General features: G+C 46.6%; 1 protein-coding gene across 2 annotated transcripts in view; it reads right to left on the bottom strand.

Moving 5' to 3' along the window:
• Positions 1-19362, bottom strand: part of LOC144156331 (uncharacterized) — a 239488-nt gene that overhangs the window by 143681 nt on the left and 76445 nt on the right. Inside the window, exons 5-6 of one of the 2 annotated variants that reach the window (XM_077688314.1) lie at positions 12357-12452; positions 272-490 (exon numbers count right to left, since the gene is read on the bottom strand). In XM_077688314.1, coding sequence (XP_077544440.1) covers positions 272-490; positions 12357-12452 — 315 coding nt within the window. The remainder of the gene's footprint in view (positions 1-271; positions 491-12356; positions 12453-19362) is intronic. The other variant, XM_077688315.1, reaches the window with a different exon arrangement.

Genomic DNA, 19362 nt, shown 5'->3' on the forward strand with positions numbered 1-19362 from the left:
GCTTTCCTCCCTGCCAAGTGGTCTCGGGAAGGCTCACCTGGTTCCGTCGCCTTTATGCGAAAGAAGGCGTCGCGGATGGTGTTTGGGATGGTGTAATAAAAAGATGACGAAAAGGGCACTCTCGCTAACAAGCTGAGCTAGAAAATCTCAAGGGCGTGAAAAGAAGTCGCATCACAACAAAATTTATCGGGTCGCATCACACAAGTCACCTCACTTCAGAAAGCGTCGTATGTGGTCGGAGATTTGACGTACCACCCCAAGCTGCCATTACCTGTCAAGCTGCTGCTCGCTGCTGGACAGCAGCCGGAGAAGCGCGTGGAGGCGCTCTCTGTCGTTGCAGCAGCAGGAGCAGGCGACCAGAGAGACGTCGTTGGCCACCTCCAGGCGCCGGCTGCCTCGTAGCTTGCAGAGTGAGTCCTCATAGAAAGAGCGCACCGCACCCAGCTCGTCCTCGAAGCGGTTCCGCATGCGGCTGTTCTCGACCGCAAGCCTGTGTGCAGAGACAGTAGACATTGCCCACTTGCTCGACTATTTGGGCAGAGGCTTTTCAGGTTATCTCCAGAGTGGCAGCAGTCTGCATTATTGTCGCTTTCAAATAACGATATTTCTTTTACAACTTCATTACTGATGCCAATCGATATATTCGATACTAATCTATACATTCCATACTAGTCAATACATTCTTTTCTCTTGTGGTCGCCGGCTGAGGCGAAAACGATACCAATTACACGACGCCTAATCGCGGGTTACCAATCTGATAGCAAAAACAGTTTAAATAAAAACAATTCTTGGAAAAGCAATTATCATCGCACCATCGGAGATTGAAAGTCGAGACTGATAATGAAGCCTTTCTGCAGCCGATGTGACTGCAAGCCGGCAGCATGCGCTGCATCGCCTTCTCGCAGTGCTATAGCAAGATGTCAGGTAGCAGTCGTGACGAAATAGAGGAGAGGTACAAAACTATCATGATATTCAAATTGTGCTTTAGGCGGCTTTGAAAATAACCTGCCCATTGCAGCGGCTTCGTGGTGAAAGTGCAGCGGTCGGCAGCACGCACCTGTTTGGCAATGCTGCGCTCGTTACTACATTAACGCATGTGCAGTGCGTATGCGCGCCTTCCAATAAATGCTGCTCTGGGCTCAAATCTCCATTCTCAACAAACGGGAAGTGGAGGCAATTTCAAATCAAATCGTTTATTTTCCTTTCTTTTACAAACGGAGGGCCCAACCGCAAAAAGCCACTGGTATACAAGCGGCTTCACGAGGCGGCTGCCCCGGTTTCCGGCAACAGCAGATATCACGACCATATGTGATATTATAGCATTACACATCTTGTGCATTAAGCGAGGGGAAAAGAAAGAGAGAAAGAAAGAAAGAAAGGAAGACAGGAGGAAAAAAAGGAGGAAGAAAAGAAAGAAAAAGAAAGAAAGAAAGAAAGAAAGAAAGAAAGAAAGAAAGAAAGAACGAAAGAAAGAAACAAACACACACACACACACAAAAGAGAAATAAAAGGAAGACATAATAATCAAATCAAATCACAGCCATGGCCATACTTAGCAGAAGCGGAAATGGTAACAAGTGTACAATTTCTACAATATTGGCAAAGGAAACACTATATACAATAATTTTTTTCAACAAGTGGAATCCAATTTGTTTTGAAGGAAAGCTGAAAACATAAAATATCGGAAAAAGTGACCAATAATTACTTTATACCACTGCTAATTTCTCAAAAAAAGAAAAACGGACACAAGGCTTTTTCAGGAAACAAAGAGTGTTTTTAGATTTTTCGGAGAAAGGCGATATATATCAATCGATTTAGCAACAACGGGAGGTTATAGGTTAATGACTGGAGACTGTAATTGTTGTGGGGTGTCGGCGTGTGCCATAAGGACGGAAAACACGTTCGGTGCACCACAGCATTTTTTCTTAGGCTAGATATGTCACTAAAGAATGAGTTGCCGCTTTTAGCACCAACACGGAAGGAGTTTAGCAATCTGAAATCGTAAAGATTTAGTACATTAATGACACGAAAATGGGTGAAAAGCTCTTTTGTGTGGTAGTGATAGGGAACATTTGCAATAATTCTTAAGGACTTTTTCTGTAGGGTCAATAACCTTGTCATATTTGTTTGTGTTGTGGTACCCCATACTAAATGGGAGTAGAAGTGCGACAAGATAAGGGAATTATACAACGGAAGTTTAATGCGTTCCGGAAGTGTATATCGATTTCGATTAATTACACCAACAGTTCTACACAATTTCCTATGCACTTCATTGATATGCTGATCCCAGGTTAAGTTGCAATGAAAGTGGACTCCCAACACCTTCATAGTTGTTACCAATTCGATGTTGTTTGTATTGATCGTAAGTGTTAGTGGCGAGACATTTCTGTCTTTTTTTTTGTACTGAAAAGAATACCCTTTGTTTTGTCGGTATTTATTAGAAGAGAGATTTGCCTGGCCCAGGTTGCAAGACGGGAAAGCATATCATTATTAGTTTCCTGTACATCATCAGCTGTCGTACCAGTTATTAACAAGGTTGTGTCATCTGCGTAGCAGACAAGCGAAGCTTTTTGGCGGCAGAAGGCGTTTGGAAGGTCGTTGACGTATATGCAGAAAAGAAGTGGTCCTAGAATGCTCCCCTGGGGAACACCTGAGCCGGTGCGTTTAAGTTCGGACGAAAATTCTTCCAGACAGACATTTTGTTTTCGATATTTCATGTAGGAGGAAACAATGGTGTGAGCAACCCCCCCTACGCCATACGAGTGAAGTTTATCCAGTAATGTTTGTCGATTTAAGGAACCAAAAGCCTTTGATAAATCTATGTATATACCTAATGTCACTTTATTTTGCGAAAAGTTATGCAGGATTATTTCTTTCTGTTTCAGTAAAGCCGTTTATGTGGAGCAGTGCTTCCGAAAGCCATGTTGAAAACTATGTAGCGGTAGGTTTTTTGGTAAGAAAATCGGATAACCTAGCGTGTATAAGCTTTTCAATTACTTTAGAGAATACCGGTAAGATAGATATTAGACGATAGTTCTTAGGTAACTTTTTATCCCCACCTTTAAATATGAGCACCACCATCTGCATTTTTTTAGGAAACATGCCTGAGGATAACAGCATGTTAAAAATATGGGTTAGACAAGGTGCAACGACGTCCGCAACGTGCTTCACCGGTTGAATTTGCATGTCGTCTACATCACACGCGCTGCTGTTTTTCAAGTTCATAATTGTAGATATAACTTCCTGCTCAGTTGTAGGACATAAAAATATTGAGTTTGGGTTGGGTTGTAGCAATAACGAATGTTGTTGCGCGCGAGACTCCGGGAACTGACCAACAAAGTGATCATTAAAGAAATTAGCCAGGCGGTTTCCTCTCATAATGTCCCCATTATGACAAATAGTGTCAATCGGCATGTTTGGTTGGGAACGGTTAAGGACAGTGTTAACTGCCTTCCATGTAAGGTCAGGCCGGCCAGCATTTCGACAAAATACGGCATTATAATAAGCTGTCTTGACATTCTGATCATAGTTACAAGACTATTACGTTTATGCTTGTACTCAAGCCAGACTGATCTGTCTCTTGTCTTAATAAATTTTCCATACAGTCGATGTTTTTGTTTAATTTGTTCGTAAATATCTTTGCTTATCCAAGGTGTTCGAATTTTATTTGTTTCCTTAACTGTATTTGTCGGAAAGCAATTGTGATAAACAGCAGAGAACGACTCAATAAATCTTTCATAGGCGAGGTCGGCATCGCAACTTTCTAATAAATTGGCCCATGGAATGGAAAGTATCGTAGTTCTAAATTTTAACATATTTTCATCTGATACGTCCTGGAAAAGCTGTTCGTTTCCTGTTGGTACGTTCAGATTGCTTAGTTATGAGCATGTAAACCGGTAGGTGGTCACTGATGTCGGAAGATATTCTGCACTTTCTGCAATTTCTGCACTTTGTCTAACCTCGCAGGAAGGCGCCAAATTTCCCATCAAGACAACCGCACGCCGTACAGGTTTTGATCTCCTGTACACTCCTCGAGCAATCGAGGAAGCTGATTGATTGTGGGGTTTTACGCGCCGAAGCTACAACTGGGCTTTGAAACGTGCTGTAGTGCGGGGTTACGGACGACCCCAGAAAACGCCATTGAGTTTAGAAATCCTTTCATGCACTGGAGCTGCAGAAAAATGTTCAGTCCGCAATTTAAGCCAGCTTCTTCTGTGTCACACGTATAGGTGCAGCCTCCGTACCAGCATCCCCGTTGTCGGGAAAGGTATCCTCCAAAGTCACCTCTACGAGACAGCTATATTCGCCAAGGAATAGCCCCGCCAAGGCAGGCACATATCCTGCGAAGTGGTTCTTTACATTTATTTTTCTTGCCTTCCTTTTTGTCGCGTAAATTTCCCGCCAAGAGTCTCATATTTGCTGCGCAGAATCGAAAACGGTTTTGGCCGCCACTGCCAAAGTTCGTCTTAGAAGCAGAGTACACGCGAAGCTACTCGAATTTTTTTCTTGCATTAAAGGGACCCTGCAACACTTTTTCAACTTTTTTGACATCTTAAACGCTTGCAGAACGTATTCACCCTAAAGCTCCAGTACTTAGATTAGGGGGTCGCCAAGTACCTCAGCCAAAAATAAATTACTGCTCTATGCCCTTCAGATAACTTGAAAACTGGCTCAAAACGTTTTTCTCTTTCCCGGTCTTGACTTTCTTCGAGCGCTCGAATTAAGTCGTTAAGGCCATGTAGTGGCTGTTGGTCGGTGTTGCTTGAGTAGCAGCAATGAACGCTTTTCTATAGTAACTTCAAAAATAAAGCCACAAAAACAAAGCAGAAATGGAAGGCGTATCTGGTGCGACGAGCAAATCACGCAGCGCCACTTCGTGCTGGCGATAACTATAGCTTTCGGAGTGGTTCCAGACGCGAAGGAAAGAGTGAAAGCGCCTATCTAGAGTGTTGCAGGGTCTCTTTAAGCCTGTAGCGTGCTCCAATTGGCCGCTGTGGTCCTGCCGAAGACGACGACAAAGCGCTTCAGCAGGGTAGCCAGGCGCGTGCTGCTTTGGGAATCAGCAATGGCAAGAATGAATGTCAGCGAAAAGTTATCCCATTTCTGCCTAGCCGAGCAGGTCCTGTAAAAATATACTTTTGTACACCAGCCGCCAAGTTCATCTGGTTCTTCTATGCCACAAATTCGTGACTCCGTACTTCGTGCTACGCTTCCAGCGCCTGCCTCCGTTTCCCTCATCTATCCTCGCGGCCACCCCACGCGTACGCCACGCATGGACTCGGATTCCTGGTCCCCTGATGCGCCGGCTTCTTCGCCACTTCAAGCACTACACCGCGACCCTTAGTCACCGAAGTGTGAACTTTGGTTCATTACCCTCGAGACATTATACCGACGTCAACGTGTCACCCCGCGCTCGACTATTTACAACCGCGCCATTGGAACGCTCCTGCGTACTGCTGCTGGGGTTGTTCGAGGCGTTCTGTGCTCCCCGCCTGCCCATCACCCCAATGACCATTTAAGGAGGGACTTATCCAGCGCACTACAGAGACGGCGTTACGTCGACTACAGCAATTCCTCGAATGGCAGGAACTCAGCGACCGCAAGCCTACCGACTTAAATGCGTTGCATGCAGCCTTACCTGGAGACATGGGTCTCTCAACCAACAGCGCCCTGCTGCGGAAACTTTCGTGCAACGCCTTCCACCTGAGGTGCGCATGATTCCTACCTTTACTTCACTCCCTTCTCTAGAATCTATTGCTCAGCCGGGCTACAAGATTATGGATATCAGTTCCCACTCCGTGGCTACAATGCCTCGCCCTCCTGACCTCCCGGCGCAGCTGCCGGCAACTGCTATGCCGTCTACTCAAGGTTAACACGGATCTCACCAGAAAGTCGCACAGCCTACGGCTGGTCTGGCCACCACAACTCGCCGTCCTGTCCCAGTCATTCTGGGGACCGCTCTCCGCCTCTCGTGACGCTTCTACAAGAGGCAGAGGCTCTCACTACGGCTCTCCCTACGGCTCTCGCGCACGGCAGTGCCGCCAGCCGTGCCGCTACGCGGAATGCGGTCAGGTCGAACACTGACGGCGACCGGTGTTCTTCGCCCCAGATCCTGTTGCCTCTGGTTCTATGCTACCGACGTGTCACCAGAGTCCTCCATCTTATCGGACCTACGATGATACGTTGGTGACTATTGCCATCAGCCTCGGGCGTACCTTTCTTTCGTTGGCTCTTTGTCGTCGCCGACGTGCGCCAGCCACCGATCGGAGCCGACATTATGCGGCACTACATAGGACTCATTGGCATGCGGCATAGCCGCATTCTTGGCTCGGCGACGAGCCTAGCCATACAAGAGGTTTCCTGCAACCCTCAGCTCCAGTTCCTTCAGATGCACACCAGTGTACCCCACCCTTGAACAGGCATCCTTGCCGAGTTTCCGGACGTGTTTCGATCATCCTGTCTTCAGTCACAGATCCCGCACAGTATGACAAATCATACCGTCACAAAGGGTCCTGCCTTGGCAATATCACGCGTCAGACTTTCGATCACCTTGTTGCGGATAGACCACCTCGTTGCGGTTTAGCTACCACGTAACGAAGCCGTGAGAGCCCCGATGGAACCCCTTTAATGGCGATGACAGATTGACGTACAATGATGATGATACTCATGCCCTAGGTGCCAGGAGCGGCGTCTTCCTCTTATACGCAGTCTACAACATTCTCTCGGGCCACAAAAGGGTAAAACAACGTCCACATGTAGCAAGCGGCGCCTGTACTAAACACCGCACCATCATTATTGATAAAAATCTAACGTGCATGCCAGTTCCGTCTAGACCGTCCTTTTTTTTCGTTGTCTTTTCGTTCGATGTGGTTTCTTCTTTTCTTTCGGTGTACCCAGGTGGGTGACCACGTTGCTTCCGACGTCTTGCAACAGTCATCATTCAAACACTGGAGGCAGCTCCTGTTGCCATTCAAGGAAATGCGCGCTGATTCAACCGTTAGCGAAGATTTTCCTGCTGTACACATGAAACATGTCCACTTCGTCTTTTGATAAACTGCCCTGTGAGCTTTGGGAGCATTACACACATAGAAGTCTCTGACCTGAAAAGTTTGAGGATTTGTCAGAGTCGATTCCTTAAAAGATAAAGCTCCGCACATTTGTATTGAGCATAAGATATCCGTATTCGTTTGTTTTCCATGCCCAATGTCTTGTCTTTGGTTGTGTAATTCTGCAGGGAGACGAATTGTCATTTTTGTTCCTCCACTTTCGGTTGTGTACTGTACAATCGCACTGGCGTGTCTATCCCGTAGGCCCCGTGTGGAGTCTACTTTTGATATGTCGTTGAGAGATACTTCCGCACTCAGCCCGCAAGTTACGCCCGTCGTTGTCTGGTTCGCAGGACTCGGTTTTCGGACAGGGCCCTGAAGCGTCCATCCGAGCGAGGTCTTAATCGCGACTAATCCTTGGACTTGCTTGCTTCTAATGACGTTTCCTTTCACAATCATCCACAGCTGGTCCGATCCTATAAGTAGGTCGATTTCTCGGATCTCAGATTCTTGAGGAACGGTTCGTTCATCAGCAAGTCTGAAGCGTAACTTTCGTAGATGTTTCAGAAAATCACTGTTCATTTCTAGATTTGGGACATTGGGGCAAATTGTTGGTGCAGAAATTGCCTGGAGAGCATGCTCTGCGTCGCCAAACTGGCTACACAGTCTCAGTTAAACCATTCTATATCGTCTTACTTCTGGAGGGACGGCCGACACAAATGAATTTACAGCTGGGCTCGTCTTCCCCACGCCTTTTAGTCGGAATTTTGCCACGAGGTATTCCTTAATGAACGCTCGCTGGCTGCCACCGTCCAAAATGCCTCGTATGCAACATCTACCTTTAGGACCGATAACCCACGAACGGAAGGTCTGGAGTCAAACGTCCTCGCTCAACTGGCAGCTAGTGAGGGCAGTTGATGCTGACTTGGCGTCCTGCGTCTGCACCGGGGCATTGCATGCGGGGTCAGTGCACGCCTCGTCTGTCTTCACTTTGCATGCATAGTCTGGGTCGCACATGACAGTCGCATGCCTTCCCTGGCATGTTGTGCAGGTTATATTTCTCTGACACTCCTTCGATCGGTGGCCCACCATCGTGCATCTATAGCATCGCCTCTGGTCTGCAAGCCGCTTCTTTTTTAGATGCCACGCATCTCTTTCACTCGCATTGTCCCTCCGGCGTCGTCCGGCGTAGTCCGCATCCCTCCCCCATTCTCCTCGCGCGCCAGCTGCGCGCTAGCGCCGCTCTCACCGCAGCGCCATCTGCGTGTTAGCGCTCTCCGGCGCTCGCTCCGTCGCCGTGACAGCTGTGCGTGGGTGCGGGTTAGCGCGCACCTTGCGCGCAGCTTGCGCTCGGTTAACACATGCGCATGCGCTGCTATGCGCTGCTCTCTCTCATTCCGCTGCATATAAACGCGGTAACTGCGCCGCTCTGCTCAGTCATTCCGCCGCCGCTCCGCAGATGACATCCTCCGATGACCACCGATGATTTGAATGGAGACTAACAGGCCTGCTATCGCGATGGTCGGCGCAACCGTAAAAAATTTACACTGTCTTCCCGCGAGGGGAACCATGGGGTAGATGCGACGCATCGGGGGTGAACATGCTGCGTAAAATATGGACACACAACAACAATGGACACGCTAACATAACGGAAACGCAACGGTAATCCCCGATGCGTCGCATCTACCCCATGGTTCCCCTCGCGGGAAGATGGTGTAAATTTTTCTCTTCTATGCTCAACGAAGACTGGCATGCCTGGGTGTTGTGCTTTGCCGATTTGCAAAAAAAAAAAACTCGTTTCGTTTGGGCATCGAAGCATGCGAGGCATGCAGTACCGATGTGGAATGGCCGTTACGTTCGAGGGGATCACTTGAACCTGTCGAAGTTTCGACTGGAGCACATCTCTCTCTCGCCTCGAGTTCGATGTGCGTGTATCGCAAGAGTTTCTCCAGTTGCCGCCCGCAGCTCGTTACGTTTTCTTCGCCGCAAGCAGATGACGCCGTGGACGTTCTATTCTCCTGGAGGCGCACATGCGATAAAACGCGATGACGATCTCTTGTGGCAAGATTGATTGATTGTGGAGTTTAACGCGCCGACGCAACGCAGGCGATGAGGCGCGCCGTAGTGGAGGGCTCCGGATTAATTTTGACCACCTGGGGATCTTTATTGTGCACCGAAATCTCGTACACACGGGCGTTTTCTTGTGGCAAGACCTCGAGAAGAATGCGTACAGCATCGCGGCGAAGCTGCTCGTTGGAACGTCCAGAACGTTGAGGCAGCGGACATTCAGCTGGACGCAGCCGTAAAATCTGCGCAGCTGCCGCTGCTCCGAGACGTCACATGCTTGTAGCTCGCAGAGGTTTCTAAAATGCCACTGTACGATCCGGCGCTTGTCCCCGAAACTCTCCTGGAGCTGCTAGATGGCACTCTCATAGCACGCCCCCGTTGTTGGCAGTCCGGCGATGGCAGCTGCTGCGTCTCCTCCCAGGTAGTTTTGGAGGTAGTAAAACTTGTCCATGGTGGTTAGAGCCTGGTTGGTGTGGACTGCGCCATTGAATTGCTCCCAGAACGACGTCCCATTGACACACGTCCCCATAAAAAGGCTTAATGGTAAGCGTTGGGAGACGAGGTCCAAAGAGGGGTGACAGAGCTGTCGTTACAGCTAGTGGCATATTGGTCGCAGCCGAGGGGGCAGGTTGCGCCGTGCTGTTGACGCTGAGTTCCTCCAGCCGGCACTGAAGACGAGTCAGAGTCACGAGTGTCTGATCGTTGTAGTGCGCTGCAGACTCGTACTCCTTTGCGAGCTCCTCGACCGGAATGGCGTCCTCAACTTGGGCGTCGATCTTTGTTAGCTCCTCGCGGCTAGCCATGAGTTTGTCTATGACCTTCCGGAGCGCTATTCAGCCAGATCAGCCGCTTTCGATGAGTGCTGTCACCTCGGTCAAAATCTTTGTCGCTTGGGCTCACCTGGCAGCGCGTTTCGCCTTCAGCCGGTCCATCGTTAAGTGAAAAAAGTCTGGCTTACTCGCTCGGCAGGCAGTCAGTCAGGTCTACGCGTTGTCCCCCTGGGAGGACGACGTTGTCCCCGAGGAGGACGACGTTGCTTTGGCGGACGTTTCTCGATGAAACTCCTCGTCGCTGTCGCTCTTTGCCCAGGTCGTTGGGAGCCGCTCGTTTTACCGGGTTTCGCCACCAAATGTTGCGGATCGACCACCTCGTTGCAGTCTAGCTACCAGGGAGCGAAGCCGTGAGAGCCCCGATGGAACCCCTTTAATGGCGATGGCCACCTGGCGTACAATGATGATGATACTCATGCCCTCGGTGCCAGGAGCCGCGTCTTCCTCTTCTCCGCAGTTCCCAACACGCCTGGCTGTCGCGAAAAAGGACTTGATCTTTCCTCCCGTCCATATGTCTGCCTCACCACTTCGCATTGTACCTAAAAATACTGGCGCCTGGTGCCCGTGCGACGATTGCCGTGCTCTTAAATGGACCGCCGTCTGGGACCGCTACGCAATTCCCCGCATCCAGGATTTTGCGTCGATACCACACACGGCACCATATTCATCGGCCTGGTCAAAGCATACAAGCAGGTTCCTGTGGAGTCCTCAGAGATCCCAAAGACTGCAGCACCCTTCGGCCTCTTCCAGCATCTAACACGCATTTCGGCCTTCCGCCATGAACACTAAGCCGACAGCCAGCTGCATCGCCTCGGCACTGCCAATAAAAACCGTGCACCTTCCGTCAAACGACGACGATGGTTGAACGCGAAGCTTTCTCATGACGGATTCTTCGGTTGTCGTCAAATTTTTCCAAACCGCTTCGACCATATTGAAATGCAGCAATCGGATAGACGCCGGCTTCATAACGCGATGGACTCAGTTTCGATTCCGACTACGGGAAGCGTTTCGTTCTTTCACTTCACCCACGATCATTCATCATCACCGTCAGAGAAAGTTGGCTTTCCTGCAGGGCATTCTCGCGTTACAGACGCCATCAGAGAGAACACTGAAGCTGCGCTTTACTAATACCACATTTTACCGCCGCTTCTCGTATATACGTCACCGCTGTGGACGGTATGACCGAACGGTTCTACTTGCGCCCACCTTCATCAAGCTGGTGATTAGAATTGTTCAGCAGGGCAAAACGTATGACCTATATAGAAACTGAAAGGAAGCTTTCCGAATGACACAGTGGTGTTTTTTATTTGGGAAAGCTTTCTTAGATGCAGTTAGCTTTTTTAGGTTCGTGTGTTGAACCAAAGATGCAACATACATTTATTTCACACATATAATGTGCTAAGTAACTTTTCTTATTGCAAAACGCCTATAGACGCTTGACCAGTACCGCTTCGCCATTCACGATTGGGGTTGTCCCACATAGTAGTGCGCAAAGTTGAATGAGACGGAGGTACCGCTGTATCTATTCAATAATTTTCTCAGGTTTATAGCGGTATACTCGCCTCTACGGCCCCATATCTGCGGATGAACATTGACATGTTTTCCCATATTAGCGCCACTAAGAAATGCGGGCCAGTGTCTGCCTATGCGTTCAGCTGATGCACCCGGATGATATCACCTCCTCCCATTACAGTTGTAATGTTATATCGGGCCTTTGTCGGCATGACAAAACCTCCGCAAACTTTATCATCATAATCATCATCAACACAGCCTTCGTCCACAGCAGGACGCCGGTCTTTCCCATTGACCTCCAACCACTACTGTCCTGCGCTGCTCAAGTTCAATCTATCCCCCGAAATTCCGTACTCTATCGCGTTATCGCCCCTCCTCTTCCTCTAGTCCCCTCTCTCAGTATCCACTCTATCAGCCCACCGGTTGACATTTCTTCTCACTAAATGAGCAGCCCAAGTCCATTTCTTTTTATTTACATGGACTATTATGTCATCTACTTGAGTTCGCTGCCTGCTACAGGAAGCTCGTTTCCTGTCCCTAAAAGTTACTCTCATCCCCATTTGTTCCACGGCCCGTTGAACCGATCTAAGTTTGTTTACTAGTTGTTTAGTAAACCGCCAAGTTTCCGCTCCATATATGTTCACATCACCCGCACGATGCAATGGTTGTATATCCTTGTTTTGAGTAATAGAGGTACCTTAGTTTTCATTATTTGGGGGTGTTTCCCGGAAGCCCACCAGCCCATACCTATTCTGCGCCGATGTCTCTCCCGTGATTGGGGTCATGTCTGACAACCTGCTCGAAATAGATCTACTTTTCTACTTCTTCTAATATTTCGTCACACAAGTTGAAGAGGGTGCTGTCAGCATATTGTCACCACTTTAGAATGATTCATATTTACCTATATTCCCGCGGCCTTGCTTCCTGACTGTCGTTTGTCAAGGATACTTGCAGGTGTTCCGGAGACTTTCTTAGCAAGGCTATCTCGCCTGCAAACCTGAAATGACACATGTATTCCCTTTTTATCCGTAGTCCTTTGCTTTCCCAGTCAAACGTCCTGGAATCCTCCTCCAGGCATGTTGCGAATACTTTTCGCGAGACGGTATCTCCCTGTCGTACGCCCTTTTGGATCGGCAATTTGTCACGTTGTTTGTGAAAAATTATCCTGCCTGTACATCCTTTATATGTCGTCTAAAAGTCTTATGTATGTCTCCTCTATTCCACTTTCTTTTAATGCTTCGAGCACTGCGACAAAGAGGCAGAATTTGTAAGAAAAGCCCGTCTGCAGACGAAGGATGTCGGACTTCACGCTCAAGAATCTCATCCTGTTTACTGCGACAACAGCTGCAAACCTGAAATTGTTTGCGATGGCCCTGAACCAAAAGAAGGAAATGAAGTGAAAGTATTTGTGGACGGACCATTGTCGCATCAAAGCTCGCAAAACGGACGATAGCTAGGTGCACTATCGTGATAAACTGAAATACGAACAATGGAACGCGTGGCTTTCAGTAGATGCCGCGCATCCTGCAGCGATGGGAAGAATATGAGCAATGCGAACACGTTACGGGAATTTGTGTCCAACGTTAACATGGAAACACCGTCGTTCAGCGTGTGAGAGTTTTGGTTTGTCTTCCCACCGTGTTCGGCGCCCGCTCACGCAAGCGTTTTCTAACTTTGTTGCTGCGATCAGTGAAAACGGCGCACGCAGCTAAATTCCTTAATTTTTATTTCGTGCTTAGCGCCCAACTGACGATGGAAATACGGTGGTCTTTCCACATCAACGTTGGTCACGAACTCGTAACTTGTTCACCCTGCGCATACGCGGCCCGTCGCCAGGGGGCGCGGCATACCCTTAAAGCCACGCGCTCCATTGTTCGCATTTCAACTGATCACGATAGTACGTGACACCGGACGAAACGGACCTACGCGCTTTTATGACACCGAGCGCTCTGATACTACCTGTATCGACACTGTGCGCGCTCACGCCATGCGCAGTGACAGACATCTTGACACGGCATAGACAGCCCACGCACAGCAATGGCTTACGTGAACACCAGCGAACTTCCGTCTTTATACTCAGGAAATAAAGAAATGGTCGTTCATTGTAATGCCCAAAGCATCAGAAAACATTTCGATGAATTGCAGTGCCTTCTAACCACTGGTAGACACCCATTCGCAATCATATTGCCGCGAACCATGTATGGGTTTGTTTATTTATTGTTTGTTTTTACTCCCCGGCCACGCCCGGCTCTGTTATCTGTGTCCGAAGCGAAGCGCGCCTTCCTCTCTTTATTTTTATGCCGTATGGGCTATCTCATTCAGATAAGCAGACTGTTTCGTCTTAACGTCACTAGCCCAGAATAATATTCTCTGATCTACAATGTTCTGGATGTAAATCGACGGTTCCAGAACCACTCGCGCCGAAAGATAAAACCCTGCAGAGCAGACGCCGCGGCATTCGAATCGTCGACGCTCGCCTTCGCACGTCACTTTGTTGACTGCTGCTTCGCCGCCTGTATTCATTTAGTTGTTAGGGGAGCACAAGTTCGCTCCAATAAACGTGTTTTCCTTGAAGGCAACTGCGTCGTCTTTGGCCACGTGACAATATGCATCTCAGAAACTAGGCTCAGCAACGACTATAACAACCTTTATTGTTTTAAATCCTACTGTCACATTGTCATCGAGTAACATCCAGTCACGGGGGGCTGCCCTTTTTGTTCATTCAAGCTTAAAATACAAATGTAGACATGCTCTTACTGTGAATGTCACTGATTGCGAATTAGTATGGGTGCAAATTGACATATCAAAGTTTGGTAACCTTAATAAAAACACCATATCTTGGCTGTATTTATCGCTGCCCAAGTTCGTGTATTCCAAATTTCTTCTCCGCTTTTCACAAACTGCTGTATTGAATAACTAATGACAACAAAAATGTTGTAGTACTAGGAAACATCAACATTATGCTTCTGGATGGCTGCTCAAGTGTAAGCGAAATCCACAAACTGCTATCAAGACCACGGCCTTGAATCATTACTCAACACTCCAACGCGATGTTCTGGTCAAGGCACAATCACCCTTATTTATCGGACATCAACTAACCTTTCCACTACACAAAGGGCTTTCATAATACAGGCGAATATCACAGATCCCTACTTCATCGCACTGCGCTTCTATTAGGCCAGGTCGGATAAGAATCCTCCATTACACTATTAAGCTTTTGACAAAACTGTTAGGCCAGTTAATAATTGCTGCCGACTGGTCCTGCGTTGCCGCTCTTCCAGATCACGAAACTACTTATGCCGAAGTTTATTCAACTCTTAAATCCGCTATAGACTCTTCCACGTGGGTGAGGTTATGTCGCAAGAATCACTTATCGCTGCAAAACGCGTGGGTAACCCACAGTCTACTTAGCAGTATGCGCAAAAAAGAAAACTCGTATCGACAAACGAAAAGGCAACCATTCAACGCTGCTTTAAAACAAGGTTACAACAAATACTCCAGCACCTTAACGGCAATATTAAAAGCCACCAAACAAAATACTGGCAAAAACGATTGATTGATTGATCGATCGATCGATTGATTGATAAATTGATTGATTGATTGATTGATTGATTGATTGATTGATTGATTGATTGATTGATTGATTGATTGATTGATTGATTGATTGATTGATTGATTTGGGGTTTAACGCGCCGACACTACACAGGCGATGAGGTGCGCCGTTGTGGAAGAAGAAACGTCTTGTTGTTGTTTTAAAGTTTTTAAGTTTCTTTTGTTCGGTGTCTACGCTTCTACTCCAGCCGTTGTGAAGGCTCAGGATTAATTTTGCCCACCTGGGGATCTCTAACGTGCGCCGACCTGCAAGTCAGATCTCAAAATCGCGTAGAAACGTTCTTAAGCAGGGGCGCGTACTGAATTCTTTTCTGAATACCACAACTAAAGGTGAAATAAGCAAAATTCACCAAGGTGACAGCATATTCCAAGACACGATCGATATTGCGAATACTTTTACATGGCCTTTTCGAAACCACCAAGCGCCAACGCCGCTAATCTGGCAGGAAAACATTCTTTTCAAAATGATCTCGACAGGCTTCCACGTGTCCCACGATCATTTTTTATGTTCCCTTGCACGCATCTCGTGGTTGGAAGTATGTACTATTCTTTATCTTCAATCAACAGCTGTGGTCTTGACGGTATCAACGCCTTGCACATGAAGTAGTTCGTTGACTACATAGCAGAAACTTCTACTTATAATGTAAGTCTGATTTTCAAGACTTGTATTTGTCTTAAAGTTATTCCAATATATAAAAAAGGGGACAAGACAATTGCCGACTACCGACGACTATCTACCGAACAACAACCGACCAATATATATTCCTCTTATTTATTAAGTGGTCGAAATTAATTCAACAGCGGCTTTGTAACTGCGTCGACAAATATCACATTTTGACAACAAGACCATTCGGTTTTCGCACTGGGTAGTCGACAACGGTAGCGCTCATAGCATTTACTGATAAATATAAAATCGAAATAGACGAGGGTAAGCTGGTTGCGTCGGTCTTTATTGACATCAGTAAAGCTCTTGATCCTATAGATCACAAAATCCGTTTCAGAAAACTCGCGTCTTATGGCATAGTAAATCCACCTTTACACCTTTTTCATAATTACCTACTCAATCGAGAACCAATACGTAGTGTTTCTGGTGTGCCTTCAGTCAAAATAATTATTAGCCTTGGTGTCCCGCAAAAGTTCATATTAGGCCCTTTATTATTTTTAGTCTACCTAAATGACCTTCCTACCTGTCTACGTTTTCCCAGAATGTCTCATGCATGCTGATGATACAACTATTTATACTTCTGAAAAGTCTATAGATACAGTGACGACCCCATAAACCCAGGATCTCTTTTGTCTAAACAGCTGGTCTGATAAAAAAAATTAGTAATCAATCACTCGAAAACAAAAGATTTGGTCTTCTGTTCTGCAAAGCAAACCAACAACCTGGAACCATTATACATTGCCATGCACCCTACCTTCCCTCGCAATCAATGCCCATTCCCTGGCGTCCAGCTTGACAACCTTGTTCAATGTCGATACCAGTGCAGCGAGAAAAAAATTCTACAGACATCCAGAGAATTATCTACTAATGCGTACCATTGTTATGCGGCTTGTCGTGAGTGTAAGTTTTTTTAGCCCAATGTTTTGGTTTTTCTAAATGCTTTCCGACCAATTATCTTCGTTTACGTTATTATAACGATTACGTTTGGAACTTTCGCTAAATCTGCCTTGTTGTGGAAATGCAGGGCGCTACGCGGTTCGCCACTATCCGTAATTATTTTCTATTTTTCTTATTTTGTAGTTTTCAAATTTTTGTTCAACCAATAATCTCCATTCACACTATTATAACGATTACAGGTGGAAATGTCGCGAAATCTGCAATATTGTGGAAATGCAAGGCGTTACACCTTTCGCCATTTTCCGTAATGTTTTATATTTTGCTCGTATTTTTAAGTTTTTCAAAATTTAGTACGACCAGCTATCTCTATTTACGATATTGTTACAGGTGGAACTTCCGCGATAGTTGCATTTTTGTGGAATTGCAGGGCGTTGCACGGCCCTGGCTCCGGAAGTACTCGGCAATTGATGCTACGCATTAAAAAGATGGCAATGGAATGAGGGTATGTCTTAAAGCCCGCTAATACTTTCACCTACAGAAACTGATTACACTCTACAACGCTTTCTTTCATAGCCATCCGAGATATTTTACAGAAGCGTGGGGCCTCACTTACCAAGTGCAGTTAGATCCAGTACGACATATCGAGAACCAACCTTTTCGCATTATCAACCTTAGCGAAAAGAAGCCGTATTTCTAATGTATTTTGAATTCATTAATTACATGTATTACCTTTGATTTATTTTGTATTATTTGTTCCGCAGCCCATATGCATTTTAAATGACTTAAAATATATTCTAAATCCATCGCTCAACTGCATCAGGAGTGCAGCTCAAGAATATATTAGTGCATTTTAAATTACTTGAAAATTCACAGAAAGTACATTTTAAATACGTAGGAAGTGCGCGAGTAATGCATTTTAAAGGCACCCAATTTTTTTTCAATATATTCAAAATGTGTTAGTAGTGTATGTTAAGTACAACCCTAAATACATTGAGAGTTGGAGAGTTGCTATTTTAATGAGTTCGAGGGGGATAGGTTCATTTTCAAGCTAGTGTGGCTTCAAATATTGTAAATAGGCCTTAGCCTAAAGTTAACCTCAATTGTGCTAAGCTAAACTGGCTCTGCATCGAATGGGACCACCAAACGACTGCACAGAACAACACGTATGTGAAAAGATTGACATTTTGAAATTTATTTTATACTTATGACGAGTGGGCAATTTTGCCGTTACAATCAGCACCATAGAATAAATGTGCTTCATCCACCTCTGTATCTAGCCTAGATGCAGCTTTATACGATTGAATCCCCGTATCTGCTAATCTCGCAGGCGGGTAGCTTCGCCAGCACCTGGAGTGACAAGAAAAGAAAACGGGAAAAAATATCACTGAAATGCTGCTTTTTCAGAGCCAAATACATGCTAAATCAGTCAGGCCTTTTTTTAGCCGTAACAATGCTACCTGCTCGTTCAAAAGAAAACAGAGAAAAAATCTGTCATACTCAAAAATGCCAGATTGCATGACCTAAAAGAATGTATATAATGTCAGGCATATCTTACATTGCCATGTGGCATTGCATCGTCAACAACTCTACATAGAATGCCAGGCGGGGGGGGGGGGGGGAGGTATGTTTTGGAAATCACGTAGGGACGACAATTAGCGCAAATTAGAAAAGAAAAGGTGAACTTGAAACTAATAAAAAGGTTATCAAACCTGCAACAGGCTTCTTAGCGCGGAGCTGCATTTCTTTTTAGGCGCTTAAGCTAACTTCAAATGGTGGTCAATTTATTTTGCAACTAACTTGGACAAACGTGGTCAGTCACCCCACAGGAACCAAATAAAATATTCATAATACTAATAACAATCATTACTATTATGTGTTCCGTATTTCGGTCTCGCCTACTTTAGAGATCAGGTTCTAAAATTATATCTCTACAAAACAGTTTCAAAATTTAGAGACAGGAAGGTAGTAGCAGCAGGCTCCTATACATGCCATTGGACTGGACTGTGCACTAAACAATGCATTTAAACGAAAGGCATAATAATTTGATCGCGAAATAAATGAATATAAAATCTTAAAAGTCATCCTTAAAATTACAATTTACATTCGCTTATAAAGTCATCTTATCAATTCGCGCATCGTCCTGTCTGCGTGTGTTGTTCCTTATAAGTTTAAGTCCTAACACAGCGCAATTCAAGAGCTTCACAACGCTCTCTTACGGTGGCGCCGCCACGCGACGGGCACCGGAAACTCCCCAAAGGTTATCGAATTGCCCGCTCTGGTCTCCGGTGGTTATTTCCGGGCAGTTCCGCCACCCAGTGTTTTTTCGTTTGGTAACAAAGTTGCCTTTTTTTTTCTTTTCTTGCTATGTTGGACCAACGCCGCCTGTATAAACATTGCCTAACGCGTCGCGCGCTTTTCAATGGGAAGAGTAGGGACGCTTAGTTCAGGCACTCATCCGCTATGTGGCGCGCGCCGGCGGACATCCTTAGAGCTGCTCTATATAGCTCCCGCAGGGAGCTAAGAGCGGCGCGACCGCCCGCCATATTGTTATCCGGATTCCTGCGGGAAAGCCGCCCGTCGCGAGTGTAGCAGGTAGTAGGAGCCTCGCCGCCACGCTTCCGACGGCGGCCGACGCGCGGTGGGGGCGCTACGATCGGCGGCGCCGTACGGCGCATGCGGCTAAAAGGAGGAAAATATTCCACGTTTTGACTGGCTCCTGAAACCACTGTCAGTT

This window comes from Haemaphysalis longicornis, unplaced genomic scaffold (genome assembly GCF_048455015.1).
Source record: "Haemaphysalis longicornis isolate Haplotype H1 unplaced genomic scaffold, Haemaphysalis longicornis Haplotype H1 scaffold_1, whole genome shotgun sequence".
NCBI classification, from domain to species: domain Eukaryota; kingdom Metazoa; phylum Arthropoda; class Arachnida; order Ixodida; family Ixodidae; genus Haemaphysalis; species Haemaphysalis longicornis.